Consider the following 23,097-nt stretch of genomic DNA (forward strand, 5'->3'; position numbering starts at 1 on the left):
GTAAACAGAATACGGTACCGTACCGGTACCCGTACGTCGTAGGTACCGGTTAGGTCTGTAGGTGTTTAGTTCGGTAAAACCTCAAATGTTTTAATTAATTTAATTAATTAATTAAATTAAATTAATTAAATTTAAAAAAATTAAATGTTTTAAATGTGTTGTTGACTGTGATTTGTGGCAAGTCAGCAATCTGGCAATATAGAAACTCCATAAAATATGATGGTATTTATGGGAGAGGGAGTGATCACTTTTTTGTGGCTTTGGGGCCAGGCCACTGAAATGGGGCCAGGCCACGGAGAAATTGGGGCCAGGCCACGGAGAAATTGGGGCCGGGCCACAGAGAAATTGAGGCCGGGCCACGGAGAAATCGGGGCCAGGCCAGGCCAGGCCATGGTGCTATGCAGTAATACGGAGCCACACTCATATTCTGGTATGAAAAGTGGATTAGTCCTATTTTTTGTGTGTTCAACGGGTTAGTAATGATCTTGAAGGTACAGACAAACCTTATTAGTGAAAATAATACGCTTGAATCACATTTAACCGAGAATTTATTGCCTGGAAATACTGGATAGAAAATGGAGCCACAGACTTGAGCAGTTCAGTATTATGGAGCCACACTCAAATTCGTTTTGAGAAGTGGATTAGGCTTATTCTTTGTGTGTTTAACAGGTTAGTGATGATCTTGAAGGTACAGGCAAACCTAATTAGTGAAAAGAATACGCTTGAATCACATTTAACCGAGAATTTACTGCCTGGAAATACAGGATAGAAAATGGAGCCACAGACTAGAGCAGTTCAGTAATATAGAGCCACACTCAAATTCGTTTTGAGAAGTGGATTAGTCTTATTTTTTGTGTGTTTAACAGGTTAGTGATGATCTTGAAGGTACAGACAAACCTTATTAGTGAAAAGAATATGCTTGAATCGCATTTTACCGAGAATTTATTGCCTTGAAATACAGGATAGAAAATGGAGCCACAGACTAGAGCAGTTCAGTAATATAGAGCCACACTCAAATTCGTTTTGAGAAGTGGATTAGTCTTATTTTTTGTGTGTTTAACAGGTTAGTAATGATCTTGAAGGTACAGGCAAACCTTATTAGTGAAAAGAATACGCTTGAATCACATTTAACCGAGAATTTATTGCCTGGAAATACAGGATAGAAAATGGAGCCACAGACTTGAGCAGTTCAGTAATATGGAGCCACACTCAAATTCTGTTTTGAGAAGTGGATTAGTCTTATTCTTTGTGTGTTTAACAGGTTAGTGATGATCTTGAAGGTACAGGCAAACCTAATTAGTGAAAAGAATACGCTTGAATCACATTTAACCGAGAATTTACTGCCTGGAAATACAGGATAGAAAATGGAGCCACAGACTAGAGCAGTTCAGTAATATAGAGCCACACTCAAATTCGTTTTGAGAAGTGGATTAGTCTTATTTTTTGTGTGTTTAACAGGTTAGTGATGATCTTGAAGGTACAGACAAACCTTATTAGTGAAAAGAATATGCTTGAATCGCATTTTACCGAGAATTTATTGCCTTGAAATACAGGATAGAAAATGGAGCCACAGACTAGAGCAGTTCAGTAATATAGAGCCACACTCAAATTCGTTTTGAGAAGTGGATTAGTCTTATTTTTTGTGTGTTTAACAGGTTAGTAATGATCTTGAAGGTACAGGCAAACCTTATTAGTGAAAAGAATACGCTTGAATCACATTTAACCGAGAATTTATTGCCTGGAAATACCGGTACAGGATAGAAAATGGAGCCACAGACTAGAGCAGTTCAGTAATATGGAGCCACACTCAAATTCGTTTTTAGAAGTGGATTAGTCTTATTTTTTGTGTGTTTAACAGGTTAGTGATGATCTTGAAGGTACAGGCAAACCTTATTAGTGAAAAGAATTCGCTTGAATCACATTTAACCGAGGTTCATATATAGGTTATAATATATATAGGTTCATAGTTTGTATATTTGAAAATCTCGTAATTCTCTACTTTTTAAGTTTGTTTTTAATAAATAAAAATATAAGATATCCCCCGAAAATAAGCCCTAGTGTTATTTTTCGGAAGAAAATTGAAATGAGACCCAGTCTTATTCTTGGGGAAACATGGTATATCTGTATATGGAGCCATGCTTGATTTCTGTTATGGAGATGATTTTGTATTTTTTTTTTTCATGGTTTTCAACAGGTTAGTAAAGATCTTCAAGTTACAGGTAACCATAATAGTATGAAATCATGTTTGACTGTCTGAAAAGTAAATACTTTGAAATTTGTTGCCGGGAAGTGCAGTTTAAAAAGTGGATTCATACAGCGAGGTGATTCGGGGACGCAATGTCTGAATGTTGTCGGAAGTGGAATAGTCATAGTTTTTATTTCATATAACAGGTTTGTAATAATGGTTAAGTTACTTTACAACAATAGTACCATAAGATTTGTTTCACTTTTTGGGGAATTAATGTTTTTTGTTCAGTATATATGCTGATATGAGTAATGATCGCAGTGAAACAGATACTATACGATAACTGAGGAATGTATACAAGAATTAGGCTGTGAGAAGCTGGTATCATATCAATTTGATCATAGATTATGAATATGAAAGCTAATTTGTAGTTTACATTTACCAGGTTGGGAAAAATATTTCAAGCTTATCTTACTCAAACTATTTATAAGTAATACTCATATCAGACTATACATTTTAGCCTAATATTACAATGTATATTATTTATTAGATAACATTAGCTGGCGCACTGGATTTTTCATTTGAGACTGGTTTTGGGGGAAGCTTTGATTCACACTTTTATATTCGTTAGTCATTCAAATGGTTTGAGTGGAGATTTAAGTATATATTTGTTTTTGAGATTGTTCTGCAATGTTTTACGGTTGTGACAAAGCTAGAAATACTTATTAATATTCCTTATATTTTTATATCCAACTGAAGCATGCATAACATATTTGTATTATATTCTTGTGATGATTACTACTACATACATAATTGGATCTGCTTTCAGGGATTGTTTAAATTGATAATGAAAACAGGAATCAAGCGAAAAAGTTTTTCCGAGAAGAACTATATTCCGAACGAGATTCCACTACAAAGATTAAATACTAAAATAGATGGAATAGTATGATGGTAAGATTTGGTATTATTTTCCTTGATCACATCATTGTAACAATAACTGTACAGATGAGACCTGAATACAATCTCCATGGTTATATTTTTTTGTTCCAGTCAAGATTGTGTCTAATAGTCAAGTCTGAATTTTGTACATTTGTTTTCCTAAAATAACATTCGCAAGTTCTTTCACAATTTTTCTTGACTATTTGCTATTTTTATGCTGTATTTGGAAAAATTTCATTGTCAAGAGATGTTCTCGCAAGATGTTTATTGCAAATGGTGTTCCCTATTAAGCACTCTTTTTTTTATAAAAGTGTAAGATGTGAATTTTTTGCCACTATTGGTTTCATTTTTAAATATTGCCTCAATCACTAAGCATTGTAAAGAAATACATGTAATGCCTAATATGTATTAATTGTATCACATGATAAAAAATTGTTCAGTATGGCTTTAACAAATAACATAATCTCAGGTGCTCACGTCGTAACGACATGCAAACAGTTGTCGCAGTTTCCATGTTATTGATTTTGCTTCTCCAAAACATCGCGTACATAAAACAATAGAATGATGTGGAATTGGCAAGTGTGGTATTATGATTGCTCGAAGATTTATTCAGATTCTACGTACCTCAATGTGAGTTTGACGTATTGTTTGTACTGAGCTTTATAGCAGGACATGCAACAATGGGTAAAAACAGAATAGAATATAAAAATTGGCCCATTCCATTTGTTTCCTAACTTAATGAGTTTTTGATAATGAAGTGATCTGCGATGTATACAAATCAGGGATGGACCAAGCAGTCTTTAGTCCAGGGGTTCTCAACCTGGGGTTCGCGAAAAGATTTCAGGGGGTACTTGGATGGCAGTCGAGTTTTTGCGTGTTGCTGTTTTTAATATCCTTTATTACTACCAGAGGAAAATGCGTGCCGATTGTAACTGGATGCCAATTGAAACATAGATTTTCCCTGATCTTGCGTTGTTGTGATTGTGACGTAAACAATGTGAAATTCACAGAAAATACAGCGTGCTGCGAGCACTGGAGAAAGTGATATCCTTATTGAAACTTGAAAGGGATTTCAAGAATTTATTAGTTAGGGCAATATTAGTAACAGGGAAATTAAATTTAGTTTTATCTGGTCAATAAATTGTTGTTTCAACAAATTGTTAATCGATATATCACAACTTTGTTCGGTGTCACATTACTGGGGGTTCACGTTGATTGTTTCGTGCCTGGGGGGGGGGGGGTATTTTGCAGAAAAAAGGTTGAGAACCCCTGGTCTAGTCGAATAAACACCATGTTTTATTGAATCTTCGTTAGATTTGGATTGAATAGTTGACAATGATAAAAATGATGTAATAATTCTATATGAAACCTACATACTTCCTTCTGTTAGATAAATTTCATCCCATATTGTTGCTAACAACCGTGCCATAAAACCCCACTCCCTAATATCACTACCATTTAATTTTACGTTTTACCTGTATTCTCAAAATGGTGTGCAGGATTAAAAAGTATTTATTGGTGAAATAGGTATTTTGATTCCCAGTACTGTAAAATAATAAACCACTCAAGTCATCAAGAATTTTAGCATAATTTTTTTGTTTTATAGCTTGGAGAGAAGAAATTATATCATGGTGTCTGCTATGATGACAACAATACGGACTCTATATAATTTTGGTTTTATATTGTGTAGGAGATACTCAACCTTACCAGTGTGGTTGCTAAAAACAAATTTGAAAAAATACCAAATTGAATTTTGCGAATTTTCCCTTGAATCTCTAAACCAGTTCCAGTCAAAAGAGTCTTACAATTTCCTTGCTTATGATTATCTAATATGCGTTTGTACTACTGTTACTTTTCCGATATATCTATGATGACTTATATTGAAAAAACAGTCTTATGATTGAACATTTATCCCTGATATTCATTACGCTGAATATAATTGAAGTAATTATCGGTAATAGGAAAGTCTTAAGATGCTAACAAAAAGGACTCCCTCGGAGATGAATCTTATTTTAAAAAAGAGTATGTTGGAATCCTGCCAATCTGGTGTTTGCAATTTTTTTTTGCATATTTTTCAATAAATGAAACAGTTTATCAACTGGTATGCATGGATCTTGTTTTCTGTTAGGGATAATGTATAACTGAGAAGAGTAGTCTTTTTTGCATGTTGAGTATTGGGATACTAGTGGTTGTGATAGCGTATACCAGCTACCGATATGTTGTGCCTGCAATTTGTATTACAAATCTAAAACATCTTAGCGTGTAAACCCCTGTCAATTGCCTATGCAATACAGGTAGAACTACACAATTTATCAGTACGGACTTCATTTAATAATAGCATTTGAGTCACTGGTGGAATTATTCCATGATCTATTAACCATGTATTGTATGAAAATAATTAAATAACAACACATATTCGCTAAAAAAAATTAACAATCACAAAAAGGTATGCAACAAGCAATAAATATAACTTATTTCACTGAGTTTTTTTTAACATATAGGCACCAGTTCACGCTACAGTAAAAAGACAATGAATGCGGGGAGGAATATAAATGTATATGTACGGTGACCAGTAGAAACACTACAATAATGTATCGCTCGCAATATACCCCCTCACATAAGTAATACATTGGGTGAGCGAACACGTACTACTTCTTTTATCAATACCTTTCCATCTGAAATATGTAGGCTTCAAACTTTACTTGAGGTTTTGTTTGCTTTCCCGATTCTATAATCAGTTACTTTATCATTTGTTTTTATCTATTATTTTCTATTCTATTGCTGATTATGGAGTCGGTACATTTGTAATGAGTAAGTGTTCGAATACAGCATTTTCCCTGGTTGTAACATACGATACGGTTCAATTGTACAAGTACCGGTACGGTACCGTACATGTCTTAACATTACCAGTTTCCACATCACTTATAAACAAAAATATAACTAAACAAATACGGATGTCTTAACATTACCATTGCGCTGGCCTGGCCCCGAATATTCTGAGGCCTGGCCCCATTTTCTCCGTGGCCTGGCCCCATTTTCTCTGTGGCCTGGCCCCATTTTCTCTGTGGCCTGGCCCCATTTTCTCCGTGGCCTGGCCCCTTTTGTGTGGCCTGGCTCCAAAGCCACAAAAAAGTTATCACCCCTGTTGATTTATGGGATGCAATGCAGTTTGAGAGCAATTTTTAAATGTAAAGTATTGGGGTGCATGGGTTTGATGGACAGTGGATGCAGAAATAATATTATGCAAGATCAACACATTGATGAGATTTTAAATAAATCCATCATGCTATAATATCAAGTTTCCAATGCAACCACTGGCCATCTCATGACAATATGTAACAGATTTCATTGTAACAGATTACCGTATTTACTAATTTGTGTAAAATGATAACATAGATGGAAAATGTAGGAATTTAATGGTAAATGTATCTGGTCTGAATTATTCAATATTTGTCTTATCTTTTCATTGTATACTTATTCATTGTATAAAATCACCTAAATTACATCACAAAAATAAAAATAAAATTTGGACCTCATGCAATAATATTGAAATATATATTTGGATACACCAAAACTATCATTTGTATAAATCCGATTTGGCAATGGAATTAAATTTGGCAAAAAAAAAAAAAAGTTTTAATCTTTTTAATGTATGGTACATCTGAGCATCACATAGATACAGCCAGTACAGCTGTGCTTTTATGTTCTGCATATTCCAGTATTCAGATACCGGTATTGGATTTAAGCAGAAGACAGAAAAAGGTGAATAATCTATAACAGTTGATGCTGATAGTTTTTAGACTTTGGGTCATTTGTCAGTATTTACATGTTTTTTGATGGGCTACGGTACCTTAGGTATATAAGTTATTTATTTTCTGTTTAATATGCTGATCTTTTTATTGCACTATCCCAATGTAAATAATTTAATCAATACCTTGATTACATACTGTCAAAATGGAAAACAGACTTTTGTCTTAAAATTCAGGGGAATACAAATTGTCTGAACATTGGATTTACTTCAACTGTTGCTCTGTTTATCTGCAATTTATTATGACTGATTTATGTCATCTTTGAAGTCAAGTTCCCTTCATATTCATTTGCTTGAAAATTGGTAAAAATCTACAGTGGTCTAATTCGAATTTCATGGAATTTGTAAAAATAATGATTCCTATGCTGCGGCAGTAGCATTTCTTAAGACAAAACTCTCAACTAGAAATAATTTTGCATATCATCATTTCCCATGATACTCAGAAAAGCAATGTTGCTGAAACGATTTTGCACAACCACCAAATTCCAGACATTTTGTCTGATATTTTCTGTGTTTGGAATGCTGCATATCATGTCAAGTATATCAGAGTTGAAAATTTTACAACTCAAATCATCATCACCAGTGACAACAGTTGTGAAAAGTGGAAATAACCCTGTTTACTGGCTTTCAGCAAATAATGCCGACTCTGGATACATGAACCATGTCAAAGAAACTTTTAAAGCTGTAGGATTTGACAGATGGAATGAAAAATCTGGAGATTGGGATGTAATGTGGTCGTATGAATACCCATTCGGAAAAGCAATAACAAGTACTACGTTGAAGCCGCATCAAAAAGTGAACCATTTTCCTGGATCTGGGTATTTGACAAGTAAAGGGTATCTCGCTATGTCCAAATCAAGGTATATTCCACTTGCGTTTTCTTTACCACAAAATTTAACTGATTTTAAGAAATATATTGAAAAGCATCCGGAAAAAATGTGGGTTCAAAAAAATAATAAACACAGGGGAATTAAAATAAAGACAAAAAAAGAACTTGATTTTAGTGCACCTGACTCGTTTATACAGGAATTTGTAAGGAAGCCTTTTCTTGTGGATGGACGAAAATTTGACGTTGGGATTTATACTGTGATTACTTCCATTAATCCACTAACTGTGTACGTCCTTGATAATGAATGGTTGATAAGGTTTTGCCCTGAAGATTATGAACCTTTCGATTCTGGGAATGTTAGAAAATATGTGGTTGAAGATGACTATACTCCAACTTGGGAAATGCCATCTTTAAAGACGGGTTATAAGAATATGAAGCTTTCACACAAAGAGAGCTTGCTACAACATTTAAAAACAATTGGCCTTAACGAGAAAAAAGTTGTTGATGATTTATATGCGGCCGTGTCAGAGTTGATTTGGGAAAAGCAGCCAGATATTATTAGATCAGTTGGGTATTATCCCTATGGTACAAGATCGTTTTTTGAACTTGTTCGTTTCGATTTTGTTCTTGATGAGGATTTAAATGTTTATGCAATGGAAGTGAACATGTCACCTAATTTATCTAGCGGACATTTTGCCGATAACGCAAGAATGTACCGACAAGTTATATTCAATACTCTATCACTAGTTGGAATCGCAATGCAAAGGGAACACTCCGCAACGAAAAATATATTTGAAGAGGAGATGTCTGTTAGTAATCGCGATATCGTAGCTTACCCAGAAGAATGCTTGAAATGTAAATATTGCTTAGATCATATTTGCAAACTATGTAGTCAATGTATGGTAATTCCTGTTGAAAGTAGTTTGAAAATTGCGTATAAACATCATGTTAACAGAAGAAATTTCAAGAGAGTTTATCCCAAACCACTAGGCGATAAAGATTTGGCTTCATTGTACAACCCAGTAAAAGATAAAAGATTAAGAACTGATTTAGATAAGATGCTTGCTCTTTGGTATAAAGGGAAATGCTTGCAAGACCTTTCTTGGTGTATTTGAGTCTCAAGTCCACATTTGATGAATCAGATGAAAACTTATTTCATCTGATTCGAAAAATTGCCTGACATTTGGTTAATTGAACATTAGAGGAAGAATAGTGAAATGGAATTTGGGGCCAAATAAATAGTTTTCATTTCTTGTTTGGATTTGAAGAACTACTTTTGAGTAACTTATAACCAATTTTTAAATCTGCGGAATCCATACGTTCCATAAATTGTAAATACTACCAAGCTGTCGTACAGCTCTCCCTACAAGGAGGTTACTACTCAGCGAATACCATAATTGCACTTTGATTTTAATCGAACATTTCCCGCTTCGTCTCACTTTTACTATATGTACTTGTTAATAGCCTGATACATTGTTTTGGGTTACCAGTAATTATTCTGAAATCCCTTTTTAGTTCCAAGTCTAGGACTAACTAGAGACATGCCTACAACCTCATATATAAATAGTTAAGTTTTATTCAAATAATTCACACGTTCTACCATATATACTGTATTTGTCGATGCCTCAATACATTGTTTTAAGAGACCATTAATCAAAGTAAAATTGCAGACTTTTGAGTCCAGGACTGTCGGAGGCATGCTCCCTACCTCAAACATAAATAGAAGGTTGGTTTTATTCAAATAATCCATGCCATTCATCACATGCATTTGATACCGTCTCAGTTTTGTGATTTTGGTGGTATATTCAGGAATACTTGGTTGGAGTATTTGAGTTCAAGCACTGTCCAGAGATGGCCACATCTCTTCACCTTATACAGGCAGTAATATATTGATTATGTGGGCTATGCTAACCTGGAAAACAGTCATTATGAACTTAGGTAATTACTTTGTACGCCTTAGTTGCTGTATTGAATGTCTTTCAGTATGATATTATTATTCTAAAAAAATTGTTATTCTAATCATGACATAATCCTTTATTGCATTTGTTCATCTTTTTGTTACCCTGCTGTGCAATGATATTTAAAACTCGTTTAAAAGGGGATAATAATTGTGTTTTTTTTTCTATGTTTGCATTGCATATTTACTTCCAATAATGAACTGTGCATTTTTTTAAATCAAATTACCTAAGGGTACATATCAAATTTATTTGTTCATTAGATTCTTGTTCATAATATTTAGTGCTACTTTAGCTTGCTATCACACTAATGCATGATATTAACCATCCCATATGGTAGGATCTACTTCAAGCTAGAAAACAGATAGTGAGGCGAAAGTATGTTTATTCATAAAAAACATGTTGAAAATACGTGGATGGAACGTGAATAATGAAATAAATGATAAGTTTTAAAATGTAAATATCCAAAATAAATCAGGCAAAATCAAATCTAATTAATACTTTTTTTTCCACACCCTTTCAAAAAAATTGCCATGCCTTTGTGGGACACACCCCATCGTTCGAGAACCACTGCGCTATAGCATGAGTAATACCTCAAGCCAGTACTATAGTGTGGGGTCTACCTGAAGCTAGGAAGTTGCGGTAAAACTTCTGCAACATTTTGAATCGTTTTTAATCGATGTTAACTGGTTCGAGGCTGCACTGGGTAGATGACATATGGTGATAGGCGGTAGCACTCGCGCTATAGTAGCACCAGGTATTTCTGAGAGACCATGTTGTCCAGGGAAATTCGCTTTTGATGAAAACTTTATGTTGGTAAATATTTTGGGTTCGCCAGTTCACCCTGTTGCTTTGGCCTATCTAAGATAAGTAGAATAGGCTACTAGACCAGTTTTAAATTGGACTACTTTGAGTATTTTTTGTTTTTCTTCTTTACACTATAATATGGAACATATAATTTATTTCTATAACACATACTTGAATGACATTTTTTTTTAGCAAAATTATTAGAAATAAATATTTTTCAAATACATACTTTTGTTCTCATTTCGTCTGTGAACTGTCACCTCGTAGCAAAATTAAAAAATATGGTCGCAATTTTAACTCAAAATCATGCATTTGATGTTCTGAAATTTGATCCATTATCATCTTATTCTAACTGTGTAGTTTATAAGCCTATTGAAAATATATAGAGCACAATTGGCATAGGTAAAATGATCTAATTTGCCGAAGTTTCAAGTTGACTATTCGAAAAACTTGTCATGGCATGATATGGTAAACCTTAGCTTATAATAATGTGTTTCGCTCCTTTCTATAGCAATAACTAAAAATTTCGTTTTTTTGTTTATTCATAGTTTTTATTCATAGTGTTTGTATTTCTCATTTATCAATACATTAAAATTTAATTAACTAACAATTGTTATAGCCATAAAACTATTTTGGCTAAGCATAATTCTACTTCTTTATATTTTCGGAATTTTTTCCCACTCAGAGATTACGGTAGTCTCTTTTATTTCAGGGTGAGCGCACGAAATCTTCCTCTGATTTATTTTATCCACATCATCTTGCGTACTCACTGATACTCTCTATGACAAACAAGATATTTTCCTGCAACAAATTACATTTTGTTGCCTACACGCTGATACTCAACAACGATAACCCTTGCTCTGATATTTTATTTTATATGAAATAAATCATTTGATTGACATATTCACTTCTTTTCTTTATTTTTAACTCTATCTCTCCTACCTTATATCATGAATGCATTGATTTTTGTTGAAAATTGAATATTGCAAAGTAACTTGTAACAAACAAGGATCATCTTGTAAATAATATACTACTGGTATCTACATTTTTATTAATATTATTTTGTATTTTATGTAAGTTATATCTGTTCTGTATATTTGGAATTCAAATGTATATAATTATAGAAATTTTGGGAATTTTAGCGAAGTAAACGTGTAACTCTTAAAATAACGTCAAACAGGAATATGATGTTAAAATACTGTCAAAACTGCTTGAATAGCGCCAAACAGAAATGTGATGAAAAAATTTTTATGTTTTTTTTTAAAAAGTCTGACGCGGAATGAAATTCTTGAGAGACGTGATTAGTAAAATTGAAATCCACTCAATTTTCAACTGAGCAGCTATACCATGTCTAATAGGGTATAGTGGTTTGTGCCAAACAGACTTGATTGAAAAAAATAATGAAAATTTGGGCTGTATTTTTGCAGCGCTTTTTTGTTTGGCATTATTTAATCAGCTTTGGCCATTATTCTTCATCACCTTTTTGTTTGACGGTATTTGAGCACTTGCGGTGTGTACTTCGTTAGACCCAAATTTTGTCATAAATGTGAGGTTTTTCTTACATCTCGATTGGCAACAAATGTTATTGCTGCCTAAAAGTGCTGTTGGTTCAGAAAAGTGATCCGACTTGCCTATATTTTGAGCCATTCAAAATACTCATTTCAGGTTGCTAAAAATTTAACTTTGACTCTATACTGCTCGATTATAAAAATGGCACTGCTGCCTAATTACACAATTTATTGTGCTGATGTGCTCTATTATCAAAGTCACAATGGTCATTTAAAAAAAAAAGAGTCATGAGTAGGGGTGGGCAAAATCGAATATTTTTTTCGAATCGAACAGTTCGAATATTTTTCACGAATACCGAATAGTCGAATAACGAATATTTTTTTTCAAATACAATGGGGTCCGTCGAAGGTCGATACTCCCTTCGAAAATAAGAAGAAACTTTGAAAAATCGGCAACAAAGCGTTTTTTATTTACTGGTTAAATTCATCAAAATCGCTAATTGTTTTTGTCGCCGCGATCCTAAAGTTCGTAATCTGTATTTCCGCCTGATTCATTTTTTTGAAAGTATTAATTCTTGCGGGTCGGCGGACATCGAAGTTTTATGTATTAGGTATACCCGTGCATTGCCTTTGAAATTTTTTTAAAACTGTAAAAGTCGCCAATAACGCGTGCACTAGCATTTTGCTATAATCGCCGATTGTTATTATCAGCGTGACGTGTTATTTAGGTCGTAAACAATATGAGTTGGTTTATCTTCAAATCAAATAAATTCAACAACGTTGTGCGACGTTAACGATGATAATTATTTTATTTTTGTACACACAGGGAATCGCGAATCCGGCGAAAGTTTAATTAATATACGTTCATCGGCGGCGAGTTTCTCCAGGACAACGCAAATTTTTTGATTGAAAAGCGGCAATATAAAATACTGAAAATAAAACTTTAAACAATATGAGTTTTATTGAGGTTGCGACAGTTTGAAAACGCCTTTTTAGACATTGAAAATCGCAAAATTTCGTGTGCCTCTCGCACACATTATGTTTGGCCGGCGTTTAGAAAACATATCATCACTAAAATCGAAGAACTGTTAATTGTGGGCGGGATTGGCCATATTATCCATTACTTTAAATTGCCCTCGAAAATTTTCATTTCAACATTATACAAGGTTTGAAACGGACAATTTTCTCCGGGTTGTGATGATATATATAAGATAATCAATCTAATGTATATTCAATCAATTTTTATTGTGCTAAAATAAATTTTAACCTGAGATATTACAGCAAATTTATGGATTTTTTGATGTTATAAGTCCTGAAAATAAAGCTTTATATATTCGATCAGTTTACCACACTTTATGTCCGCAGATTGCCGTGGTATTTTAAAATTGTGAAGATTTTATTTTGTAGACTCAACCGCTGGTTAAATTGAAGACAATAATAAAACAAGACATTTTAAATATGCTCTTATCGGTCACAAATTGATTACTTTGCACAACAGAAAACTCATTATTCATTGCAAAAGTCGGCTCTTATAACAAGTGGCCTAATCGCGGCGATGAATATGTATTTTTGATTAAACGATATACTTTATATGTATTTTCATTGTTCGAAATGAAATTGTACTCTAGATACAGGATTTTATATCAGTTATTGAGATTTTTCTAACGGCGAGAACGAGTTCGCAAGATTCCAAAAATACTTATTAAAATTAAATACACCCGGCAGTTTATCTCATACTTTTATGTCCACAGATCGCCGTGGCATTTCAGAGATGTAATGTTTCAATTTTGACTTAAGAAGAAGCAACCGCGAGTTACGTTTGACATAATTAAATTAATATATGAAGACATTTTGGAATCCCATAGTTGTCATGATTTGATCATTTTACGCAACAGAAAAATCATTATACGCTGAAAAAACTTCTCTTTAGCGCGCACGTAATCCCGGTGACTGTTACAGATGGCAATGAGAATTTCCGATTTTTTAAATACATCGTCATACGTTTATAATTTACAGAACAATCATAAATTAAAGCAATGGTGGGGACCTATTTTGCAAAAGAGGGAAATGAAACGATACGTTAGGCGTGAAAAGAAAACAAATAACATCATAACGCAAAGAAAATTTGTCGCTTTTGTATGTTAGCGAGCGCCGTTTGTGAATTCTCGGGCAATTCACGATTCCGAATTCCGTGTTGAAGCAAAGCGGCGCAGGTCACGTGGTACCGGGTATTCGAATAGTAAAATGTCATTCGAATATTTTGCCCAGCCCTAGTCATGAGTCATGACAAATTTGAGTGTTTGTCCTCTGATTTAATTTTCAAAACCGGATCAAGTTTTGAGCGATTATCTCCCCAATTACTGATTTAGCTCGGCTACACAATTGGGCGCTCCAATGGTTCATGAAGACAGTCCCTGAACTCGTAATAGAACTAAAATAAGGAGAATCGAATAAAATTATGGCCTAACCCTAACCTGGTACACACATTACAGGGGTACCCACAATTGTAATCTGCTGATAAATATGGCGGCCCAATATACCTCTACGACAAGGACCATCTAAATCTCAATTGGAACCTTATAACTATACCTATTTATATCTTGAGTCTAACAGCCCTTTACATATTAGAGTTTTTAAATAAGAATTAAAGCCATATATCCATACTTATCCATGATCTTGTGTTTTCATTCTTTTCATAATTCATGTTCTTTTTCACTTTATAATAGGAAATATTATGTCTTAGGTTATGCTATTAATTAATCTGAAAAATGACGGGAAGATCTGAAAATGGTGACGGTGATGAAGATTTAGATTTCGTTTATGGCGATTGTGACTCGTTTATAAGTGAGTTAGGAGAATTGTACAGTTATACAGAGGAGAATGAGTTTGCTTTAAACCAAGAATGCTTCAAAGAAATCCTCGGTGACGAGAGAAAATGGATTGAAATGACTTTGGAAGAAAAGAAGGTTGTGATTATGAAGGCAATGGATGGAACAGACGTCGTAAATTCTGAAAAAAAGTTTCGAGCTGTGAGAAGTTTATTATACATTGCACAGGGTAATTTTACTGAATTTGCCACCATTGAAGAACTTTTGAAAAGTTCCAGGAAAAATTGCTTTTTATTGTATGAAATGGGAGTATTTGGATTGGCAGAAGAATTACTTCTAATGGAAATACATAAGAATGAGAAAGAAATTCCTGATTCGAAAAATCCAACAGTGTGTTCTATCGTAAACAGTTCGGAATTAAGAATCGTGATTAGTCTACTTTATACAATGCTCGAGACTATTCGACAGTTTGAAGAGAGCGATTCTGAAAAATTCAAAAAAGCAAGAGATGCGTTCATTACATTGTTAAATCAATCAAATAATGGAAATGAATCGCTTTTCGTCGTTTTGTTCAATATGGTTACCAAGTTCTGTAACCACAACATAACAGCTTATCCAATTAAAAAGGTTCTTTTATTATTATGGAAAGTTGTCTTGGCGATGGTGGGCGGGCTTGATGATTTACACCAGTTAAAATGTAAGAAAAGAGAGGAGGCGGGGCTTCCACGTTTAGCAGAAAATCCTATTGAAGTTGCTAGAAAAATGAAAGCGTCTGCTCCACCAATGAACGCAGCGGATTTGTTCGACCAAGGTCAACCGGGGAGGAGAAAAAATCGCAGAGGAATCATACGTGGACCAGAAGTGGTTGAAGTTTCAGGTTCGGAAAATAAATCTGAATCTTCTGGTGATATTGACGTCGATATACACATTCCTGGAGCGGATGACGAAGATTCTGAAAAAGAAGAAATGATAGAAAATGGAGCTGATCTACTCCCAGCCCCTTCAGATCAAAATGAGGTGGAAAAAACTGATGAAGACATCATATTTGACTCTGAAATCGATGCCCCTGTTCCCGGAGGAGGAATTGATACTCCAGCAGTGGGTATCGGAACGCCAGCACCATTTAAGAGGGATCCAACACCGGGTGACACTGCCGCAATCGCTTTAAAATTAATGAAAATTAAAGCAGAACGTGAGGAAGAGCATGCTCTAAAAGATCTTCATGTTATCAAAGTACCTTCTGGGCTTCACTGGACTCCTAAAACTCGGGAACGAGATGTTGAGATCTTCTTATCTCAAGTCCGTCAAAAGTTTGTCGGTTTTCAACTTGAAGGTGATGTAACTACTATGGCTGGTCTTCCTACGCCAACTAAGGAGAGTGTTAAAATTCTTCGAAAGCATTTATATGTTTCACTTGCGGAAAAGCAAATTGAAATTGAATCACAGATAGGAAAATACCCCCTAACAAAAGCAAAATTGGATGTCATTCCTGATAACTCGGCGGAAAAACTTTACCAATCAATTCTACCAAATTTACCACAATATATGATTTCACTTTTGAAGATCTTACTTGCCGCAGCTCCGACATCGAAAGCAAAAAGTGACGCAATCAATATCTTAGCTGATGTTTTGCCCCCTGAGATTCCATACTCTGCAGTTCAATCAGTAAGATTAGGAATCGATGTCAATCGTCATCGTGAAATAATCGTTAAATCAATTTCAGCAATTTTGCTTTTATTATTGAAACATTTTAAGCTGAATCATGTATATCAGTATGAATACATGAGTCAGCATCTTGTGTTTGCGAATTGTATTCCTCTTGTTTTAAAATTCTTCAATCAGAATATTGTCGCTTACGTTACAACGAAGAACGTCATTCCTTCATTGGAATATCCTGCTTGTGTTGTTGGAGAGAAAGTGGAAATCACAGGTATGGAGAAATTATAGCGAGGTCCCCCACTATATTGTTTATTATTCGAAGATTGTTCTCTCGTATTTTGCATTCGAATTTTTGGGACAAACTCCCTCAGAATTTCAAGATTATGTTTGAGAGATAATTGTGAACTGTGGTTGCTTTCAAAATTCATTAGTTAAAGGTTGAAGTATTTCTTAGAATTCTATTTTTTTGTTTTGTATTATCAGTCCTTACCATTGTTCTGTAGAATTTTTTAAACTCATATTTGCAAATTATTTTTAAGACAAAATTCTGCTTGTCTAGTCGCCTTCATATTTTTGGTAGTTAGAGATAGATGTTTGACTAAGGAATAATTGCACCAGTATTGTTAAGTATTTAATATTTTTTCAGCTGAATCTCTGGAACCAGTTGACACCCAATCTGCAGCCTGTTGGAGAAATCTATTCTCGAGCATCAATCTGCTCAGAATTTTGAATAAACTTGTAAAATGGAAACATTCAAGAACCATGGTAAGTGTAGTAGTGAGGTGTCTCTCTCTTACGAATCCTTGAACAAGGCTCTGTAAAAGAAGCCACTGTGGCAGGAAATGCGTGATATTAAAGAACTGAACTCTTAAACTGTTTTTTATTCAAGTCTTGGCATCTGGAATAGTTAGCTGATCAACTATCACCATAACTTGAAATTTGGGCCGCTTTGCCTGGGATTCTCCCAATTCAGAGTCTCAATTCAAAGGATTTAGTCAACAATCTTTTCAATTTCCCAATAAAACTAGAGAAATAACAGAATGAAAATAATTTTTCATGACTCTCGTTCATGTCATTCTCTCTGAATCCCATTGTGTTACATGCCCAACAAAGTGACACCCTGTGAAATAACCTTTCAAGCAATGAAACTAATAAGAACAGGTTATTTTCTTGTAAAGGGAAAAGTGAAATCAGTTTTGCACCTGGTATTGTAGTCCCCCCTCATACTGCTCTGTTGCCCCATTAGAGGGCCAAGTGCCGCGATTGGGAACCTCTGCACTAGGCTATCACGTCCACAAAATAGAATCGAACATGCAACATTTTTTCAGATGCTTGTGGTCTTTAAATCATCACCAATATTGAAACGAGCATTAAAAGTCAGGCAGGCAATGTTGCAACTTTATGTTCTCAAACTTTTGAAATCTCAAACAAAGTATCTTGGCCGAGCATGGAGGAAGAGTAATATGAAGATTATGTCGGCCATTTATCAGAAGGTACTGTTTCAGTATTTGGTGGCGACTTGTGCCTTAAAATCCAGCAACGTATCTACTTTCTATACAATCATAATTCACAACATCAGACCCCGCTGATGTATAAGCCATCTCTAGGGTTGCGCTGCTTTAACACACTTACTTAATGTTTGAGCTGATGAGAGCTGTTCTCATTGCCTATGCATGAACCTCTTTGTACAAAGCTATACAAGTTTTGGCGGCGCAATATGGAGGTAACTAATTTTGTTTGCCTACTTTACATCAAGTTGTATAAAGGGATTCATTACTATGGGCAGGGGGGATATTCACTTGGTTAACACAGACAGTCCCCAAACTCGTAATAGAACTAAAATAAGGAAAATCGGAATAAAATTAAGGCCTAACCCTAACCTGGTACACACACTACGGGAGTATCCATGTTTCTATGATTTTTTTATATAATTAAATTGGATTTCGAGTTATTTTAGTATTTGAACCTGGGTAAACATTCACTCTTATCCAGAATTTTGTTTAGCAGTGTTATAAGAATTCAGGTACTTGACTCTACTCGAGTCACTCTTTATTTATCAAAAACTGAAAGTATTGCTCGAGTAAACTGAATGGAATGAAGTTGGACTCAAGTAACCACAAGTGAGACATAACCCAGTGATTGACCCGACCTCAAATGACTTGACTCCCGAGTTTATGGACATCTAACCAGCACTGCTTGCTCTTCATTTAGTCTGCTCCCATGGCTTCGTTTTTTTGTGATATTATTTTTCTATTTTCTGTTAATGACCTGCTTTTTTATCGTAGGTCAGACATCGCTTGAGTGATGATTGGGCTTATGGAAATGATGTTGATGCCAGACCTTGGGATTTCCAACAAGAGGAGTGCACGCTTCGAGCTGAGGTAGGAAAATCCATTCTTTTTCTTACATTGGTTCGCTTCCTTAGTATCCATAATGGTAAAAACCTGAGTATTGTTATAGATGAACGGGGGGTACTGCAGTAGTGTATGTGCCAGGTTAGGATTGTATATAATACATACGAGGAATATTGTTACTGATCTAACATTGAATTTTACCCAGTTAGGGTATGTACTGAGATTTATAGGGGGAAAAGTACAAACATAGGCGCAAATTAATAAAAACAGAATTGATTATAGACTCGATAAAAATTACTCGAGTCCAAAAAATGCGTGGATTTTACTCCAATCCGAGACCGGATCCGAATCTCGGCCCATCCCTACCCTCTACCCATAGGTTTCAGTCCCCTTACATACCTTGATGTAAAGTAGGCGAACAAAATTAGTTCCCTCCATTCTGGTACGTATACTTCTGGAGCGCCGAGCAGGGAACCACAGGTGTTGAGAGTGCGAAGGGATCAATGGATCGTAAAAGTTTGAGACTGGACTGGACTAGAATATTTTCAATTTGACATACTTATTTGATACATCCCGCATGGTTGCATTTCATTTCCAGAGAATCACTGTGCAGTGCCTACTCTATGGTCTTATGGCATAGTTTGAGAAACGCTGTACTTCTGATTTGACTCTAATTCAACACAACCTACATGATTGCATTTCATTTCCAGGTGGAAAGATTCAACTTCAGAAGATACAAGACGGACAGTCCGACTATTATTCCTCCAAATCAAGACCATGAACCGGTTGACAATGACCTTCACAGTGTCCTTGGAGAGAAATTTGACCTTCCAAATGAGTTTGTGAAAAACTATGATATCTGGTTGGAACGAGAAGTGTACTCTACAACTACAGATTGGGACCAGTTGCTTTCAATATCATGTGTGCAGTAGTGAAGATAACCTCACTATTCTGGAAACATTAATCTTGGGTTTAAATCCCCTTCACCCAGTATGCTCCCCTGCTTTTCATTTTATAGAAGGGGGGTAATGTATTTGACAGGCCATCTACATCTACACTGAAGAATATGCCATATTCTATATATTTGAATGAAACTATACTTAAGTTGGGAATTAAAGTTTGGTATCACACCTCAAAGTTAGGGGGGATGTTAGAAATTTTATAGGAGGGAGGGGTGTAGGGAAGCCACTGCCTTCACCTTAACCGGGGTAAAACAAATTGAATTGTAAATCTTGAAAAGGGAAAGTTTCCAGTCCTTTCAAACTACAGCAGCTTCTTACCTAACAGTGGTTGCTTGTTAAGAGCAAAGTGTTCAAAGTGAAGGGCATAAAAAAAAGTTTAAAACGTGTCTGGATGTTGAAAGGCTTGTTTTCATCATTTGATATTTTCGATTATTAATGAATGTGTTGATCTGTAGCGAACCCTGTATGTATTCTCTTTCCTCTATGCGTGGTTTAAAGTGAAAGACATAAATGCGCATTCCGAAGAAAAGTTAAAAAAGACACGTTTTCTATCAGTTTATATATTTTATGATGAAAGTGTTATGAATTATGATACATAGAGGTTATTCTACATGTTATCTTTTCATATTTCCCAAGGCTTGAAATTCATTATTAGGGTTATAGATAAATTCTACATGACCGTCAGCTCTGAGCCGTCAAAAAGTTCAGTTTTTTCCGAACAGTTTTGAGTTTTTTGCTTTCAACACTGATGAAATTTGAAAGTATACCTCAAATATTAGATTTTTTTTTGAAAAGTAAAAAGTAATAATGGACCTGAATTAATCAGTGCTTTTGAGTGATTTCAGCATTTTCATAAATTCAAATTTTATTTTAAAATTTATTCAGTTTATTAGGTTGATTTTGATTCATGGTGAATGTAACCGTTCGATCATGTCTGTCTATTTCAGTGGTTCTAAAACTTTTTTAGTCGTGCCCATCTCAAAAATAACTAACTGATACAAATAACAGATAGTAAGGCGAAATATGTTTTATTCAAAAAACACGTTGAAAGTATGTGAATGGAACGTAAACATCCAAACTAAGTAGGGCGAGTTCAAATCTAACAAATATTTTTATTCAGCTTCACGGCCCCTCAAGAACCCACTTATGAGAACCACTGACCTATTTGCTTGGCATTTGTAGTACTTGGCGTAATTGATATAAACAATATGTTATATCTTCAACTCAACCAAGTAACTTACATGATGTGCAAAAATGATATTTTTGTAAAAATTTTAGAAATAATTCAGAATATTTATTTGAAATGATTTTGAGCAGTTGAAGTCTCATAGTATAAATGAAATGCATACAATTAATATCTGAAAACCAATAATTTCACTATTTATCGGAACTTTCCTGCATTCGGATCCAAAATTAGTCTTGTTTTTTTATTCACTGTCAAATCTGAAAGTTCAGAAAAGAGCCTTAACAATTTTTAGAAGTGAAAACTGTTGACTTACTCAAGAAAATATAATCTTTATTTGCATGTGCTTCAATCGATTGATCATTTTTTTAACATAAAATATTGTGCAGTTGGAACTTGTCTGATCGTCGTTTTGACTTAACTATTTTGAGATAATTGGCGGCAGCAGCAGTCGGTCTTTAATGTAATCTCGAGTAGTAAGCAGCATTAATTTGATTAGTACGCTTCTCACCATCGAAAACAGAAGTTAAGATTTAAAATTTAAACCTTGGGTGTCGCTTTGGTTTCCTGCGGCTTCCCTTCTGCAGTAAAACTGTTTAATTATCAACATCATCTTTTTACTGGTTGAAAAAAATTAACTTGACTTGATGAGACCACAGAATTAAAGTCATTCGAAAGTAATATGGACCTCCAAGTCGGGAAGTTCTGTGTTTGTTTTGATTGACCCAAGAGTTTGAAACATAGGATAGGATAGGATTTACATATTTATCCCGGGGGAGAGGAAAGCCGATAAGACGGCTTATCCATATGGCGAACCACGGCCTCTCGTCCGGTTACCATTCCAAGTCGGGTTTGGGATTAGATTTACTGTATTGTTTGTTTTCGGAAGCATGGACTTGGTGGTGGAGGAAGCCGTAACCGACCAGCGGTTACGTGAACCACCCAACGACGGCGAGGAGTCCAGCAATCCTCTCGCACATAACCATCCCTGTATGGGATTCGAACCTGCGAACCCACGCAGAGTAGTTAGAGGTGCGGTGGCGAGCGTATTCCTAACGCTTAGCCCGTTGAGCCACATGCTTGCAATTAGATATTTTTAAGAGGTTTGGGGAACTCAAAATCGCTGAGTTGTGGTTCATTCAGTGTGAGGAGACTCATCCGAAGGAAGACTTTCAAATAACAGTTTGATGGACTTGACTTACGGAAGATCATTTTCAGGGAGTCTTTGAAATAGCAAAACACCCGGGTAAAATACAATTTGCCACTTATAGGTATATTGATCAAATCGGAATTTTACAAGGTTGCAGTAATAAATATAAATTAAACGTTGTTGATACACAGTGTGTTTTACCTTCAAATTCAAGCTGGTTTAACGAAAGTATGCAGTATCAATGCAAAATTGTATCATATTCTGATATTCACCCACCCCCAGTGTTGTGAAATTTACAATGACACGAGATTCTGAGTTTACCACTCAAGTGGGTTCGTCATGTAATTCCTTTCATCCCCCAGGATAAATACAAAGATCCTTCTGAATACCCGGGAACAATTGCAGTGTTATAAGCAACAAAGGTTTCACTTTCTCTTGAATTCAACTCATTAATTATTCAACAAGAACGTTACGACACAGACTCTCCAATAAGCTATTTGTGGAATTAATTTTCAAGGACAAGAGGGCTTAGCGAGTTCCGATACTAATTTTAATTCCGCCACACCAGTATTTTGAAAGCATTATGGTGATTATGCACTTTGAGGGGGTGCCAGGTATTCTTATAATGAAAATGTGACACTAAAAACCAGACCAATTCTCAGCAATTCGTTCGCAATATTATTTTTCGACTCATTGCAAATAGATTATGGTTTGAAAGTAATTATCAGTTTATATAAATAGTCAAATGTTTAAAATACACGAAATTCGCAAGAATTAATAGTAAATAGTTTTCGAAAACAAATCTGAATCTTTGGAATTTGTTTGGCTGTACGCAGCCATATAAATGAAAAATAACGATCTTTTATCAGTTGAGAAGGAAACAATAATATAAGAACACAGTGACCCCCCAGAAACGGAACACATGTAATA

The 23,097-nt window shown here is 34.9% G+C and overlaps 2 protein-coding genes and 1 long non-coding RNA gene across 3 annotated transcripts; all 3 read left to right on the forward strand.

Annotated features, from left to right (window-relative positions):
* The first annotated feature begins 1,850 nt into the window (after window positions 1-1,850).
* On the forward strand, window positions 1,851-5,880 carry LOC144427378 (uncharacterized). The gene is made up of 4 exons (XR_013477939.1): window positions 1,851-2,391; window positions 3,015-3,136; window positions 3,594-3,754; window positions 4,731-5,880. It is a non-coding gene; the product is annotated as an uncharacterized LOC144427378 (long non-coding RNA).
* Window positions 5,881-6,911: 1,031 nt separating this feature from the next.
* Window positions 6,912-14,761, forward strand: LOC120339953 (putative tubulin polyglutamylase ttll-15). Its single transcript, XM_078116433.1, has one exon. It carries the CDS (start codon window positions 7,365-7,367, stop codon window positions 8,874-8,876), a length of 1,512 nt encoding a protein of 503 aa, XP_077972559.1. The 5' UTR covers window positions 6,912-7,364; the 3' UTR covers window positions 8,877-14,761.
* LOC120339952 (striatin-interacting protein 1 homolog) lies at window positions 14,701-21,412 on the forward strand. Its single transcript, XM_039408198.2, has 5 exons — window positions 14,701-16,789; window positions 17,165-17,283; window positions 17,847-18,011; window positions 18,804-18,899; window positions 19,583-21,412. Exons 1-5 carry the CDS (start codon window positions 14,800-14,802, stop codon window positions 19,802-19,804), a joined length of 2,592 nt encoding a protein of 863 aa, XP_039264132.2. The 5' UTR covers window positions 14,701-14,799; the 3' UTR covers window positions 19,805-21,412.
* Window positions 21,413-23,097: the final 1,685 nt, after the last annotated feature.

Source organism: Styela clava, chromosome 9 (genome assembly GCF_964204865.1).
Source record: "Styela clava chromosome 9, kaStyClav1.hap1.2, whole genome shotgun sequence".
NCBI lineage: Eukaryota > Metazoa > Chordata > Ascidiacea > Stolidobranchia > Styelidae > Styela > Styela clava.

Excerpts from the sequence above, each read along its gene's own strand:
- LOC120339952 (XM_039408198.2), top strand. The coding sequence starts at position 14,800 with ATGACGGGAAGATCTGAAAATGGTGACGGTGATGAAGATTTAGATTTC. Across the intron at positions 16,790-17,164 it reads AGAGAAAGTGGAAATCACAG|CTGAATCTCTGGAACCAGTT; the intron begins GTATGGAGAAAT and ends ATATTTTTTCAG. Across the intron at positions 18,012-18,803 it reads TGTCGGCCATTTATCAGAAG|GTCAGACATCGCTTGAGTGA; the intron begins GTACTGTTTCAG and ends TTTTTATCGTAG.
- LOC120339953 (XM_078116433.1), top strand. The coding sequence starts at position 7,365 with ATGATACTCAGAAAAGCAATGTTGCTGAAACGATTTTGCACAACCACC.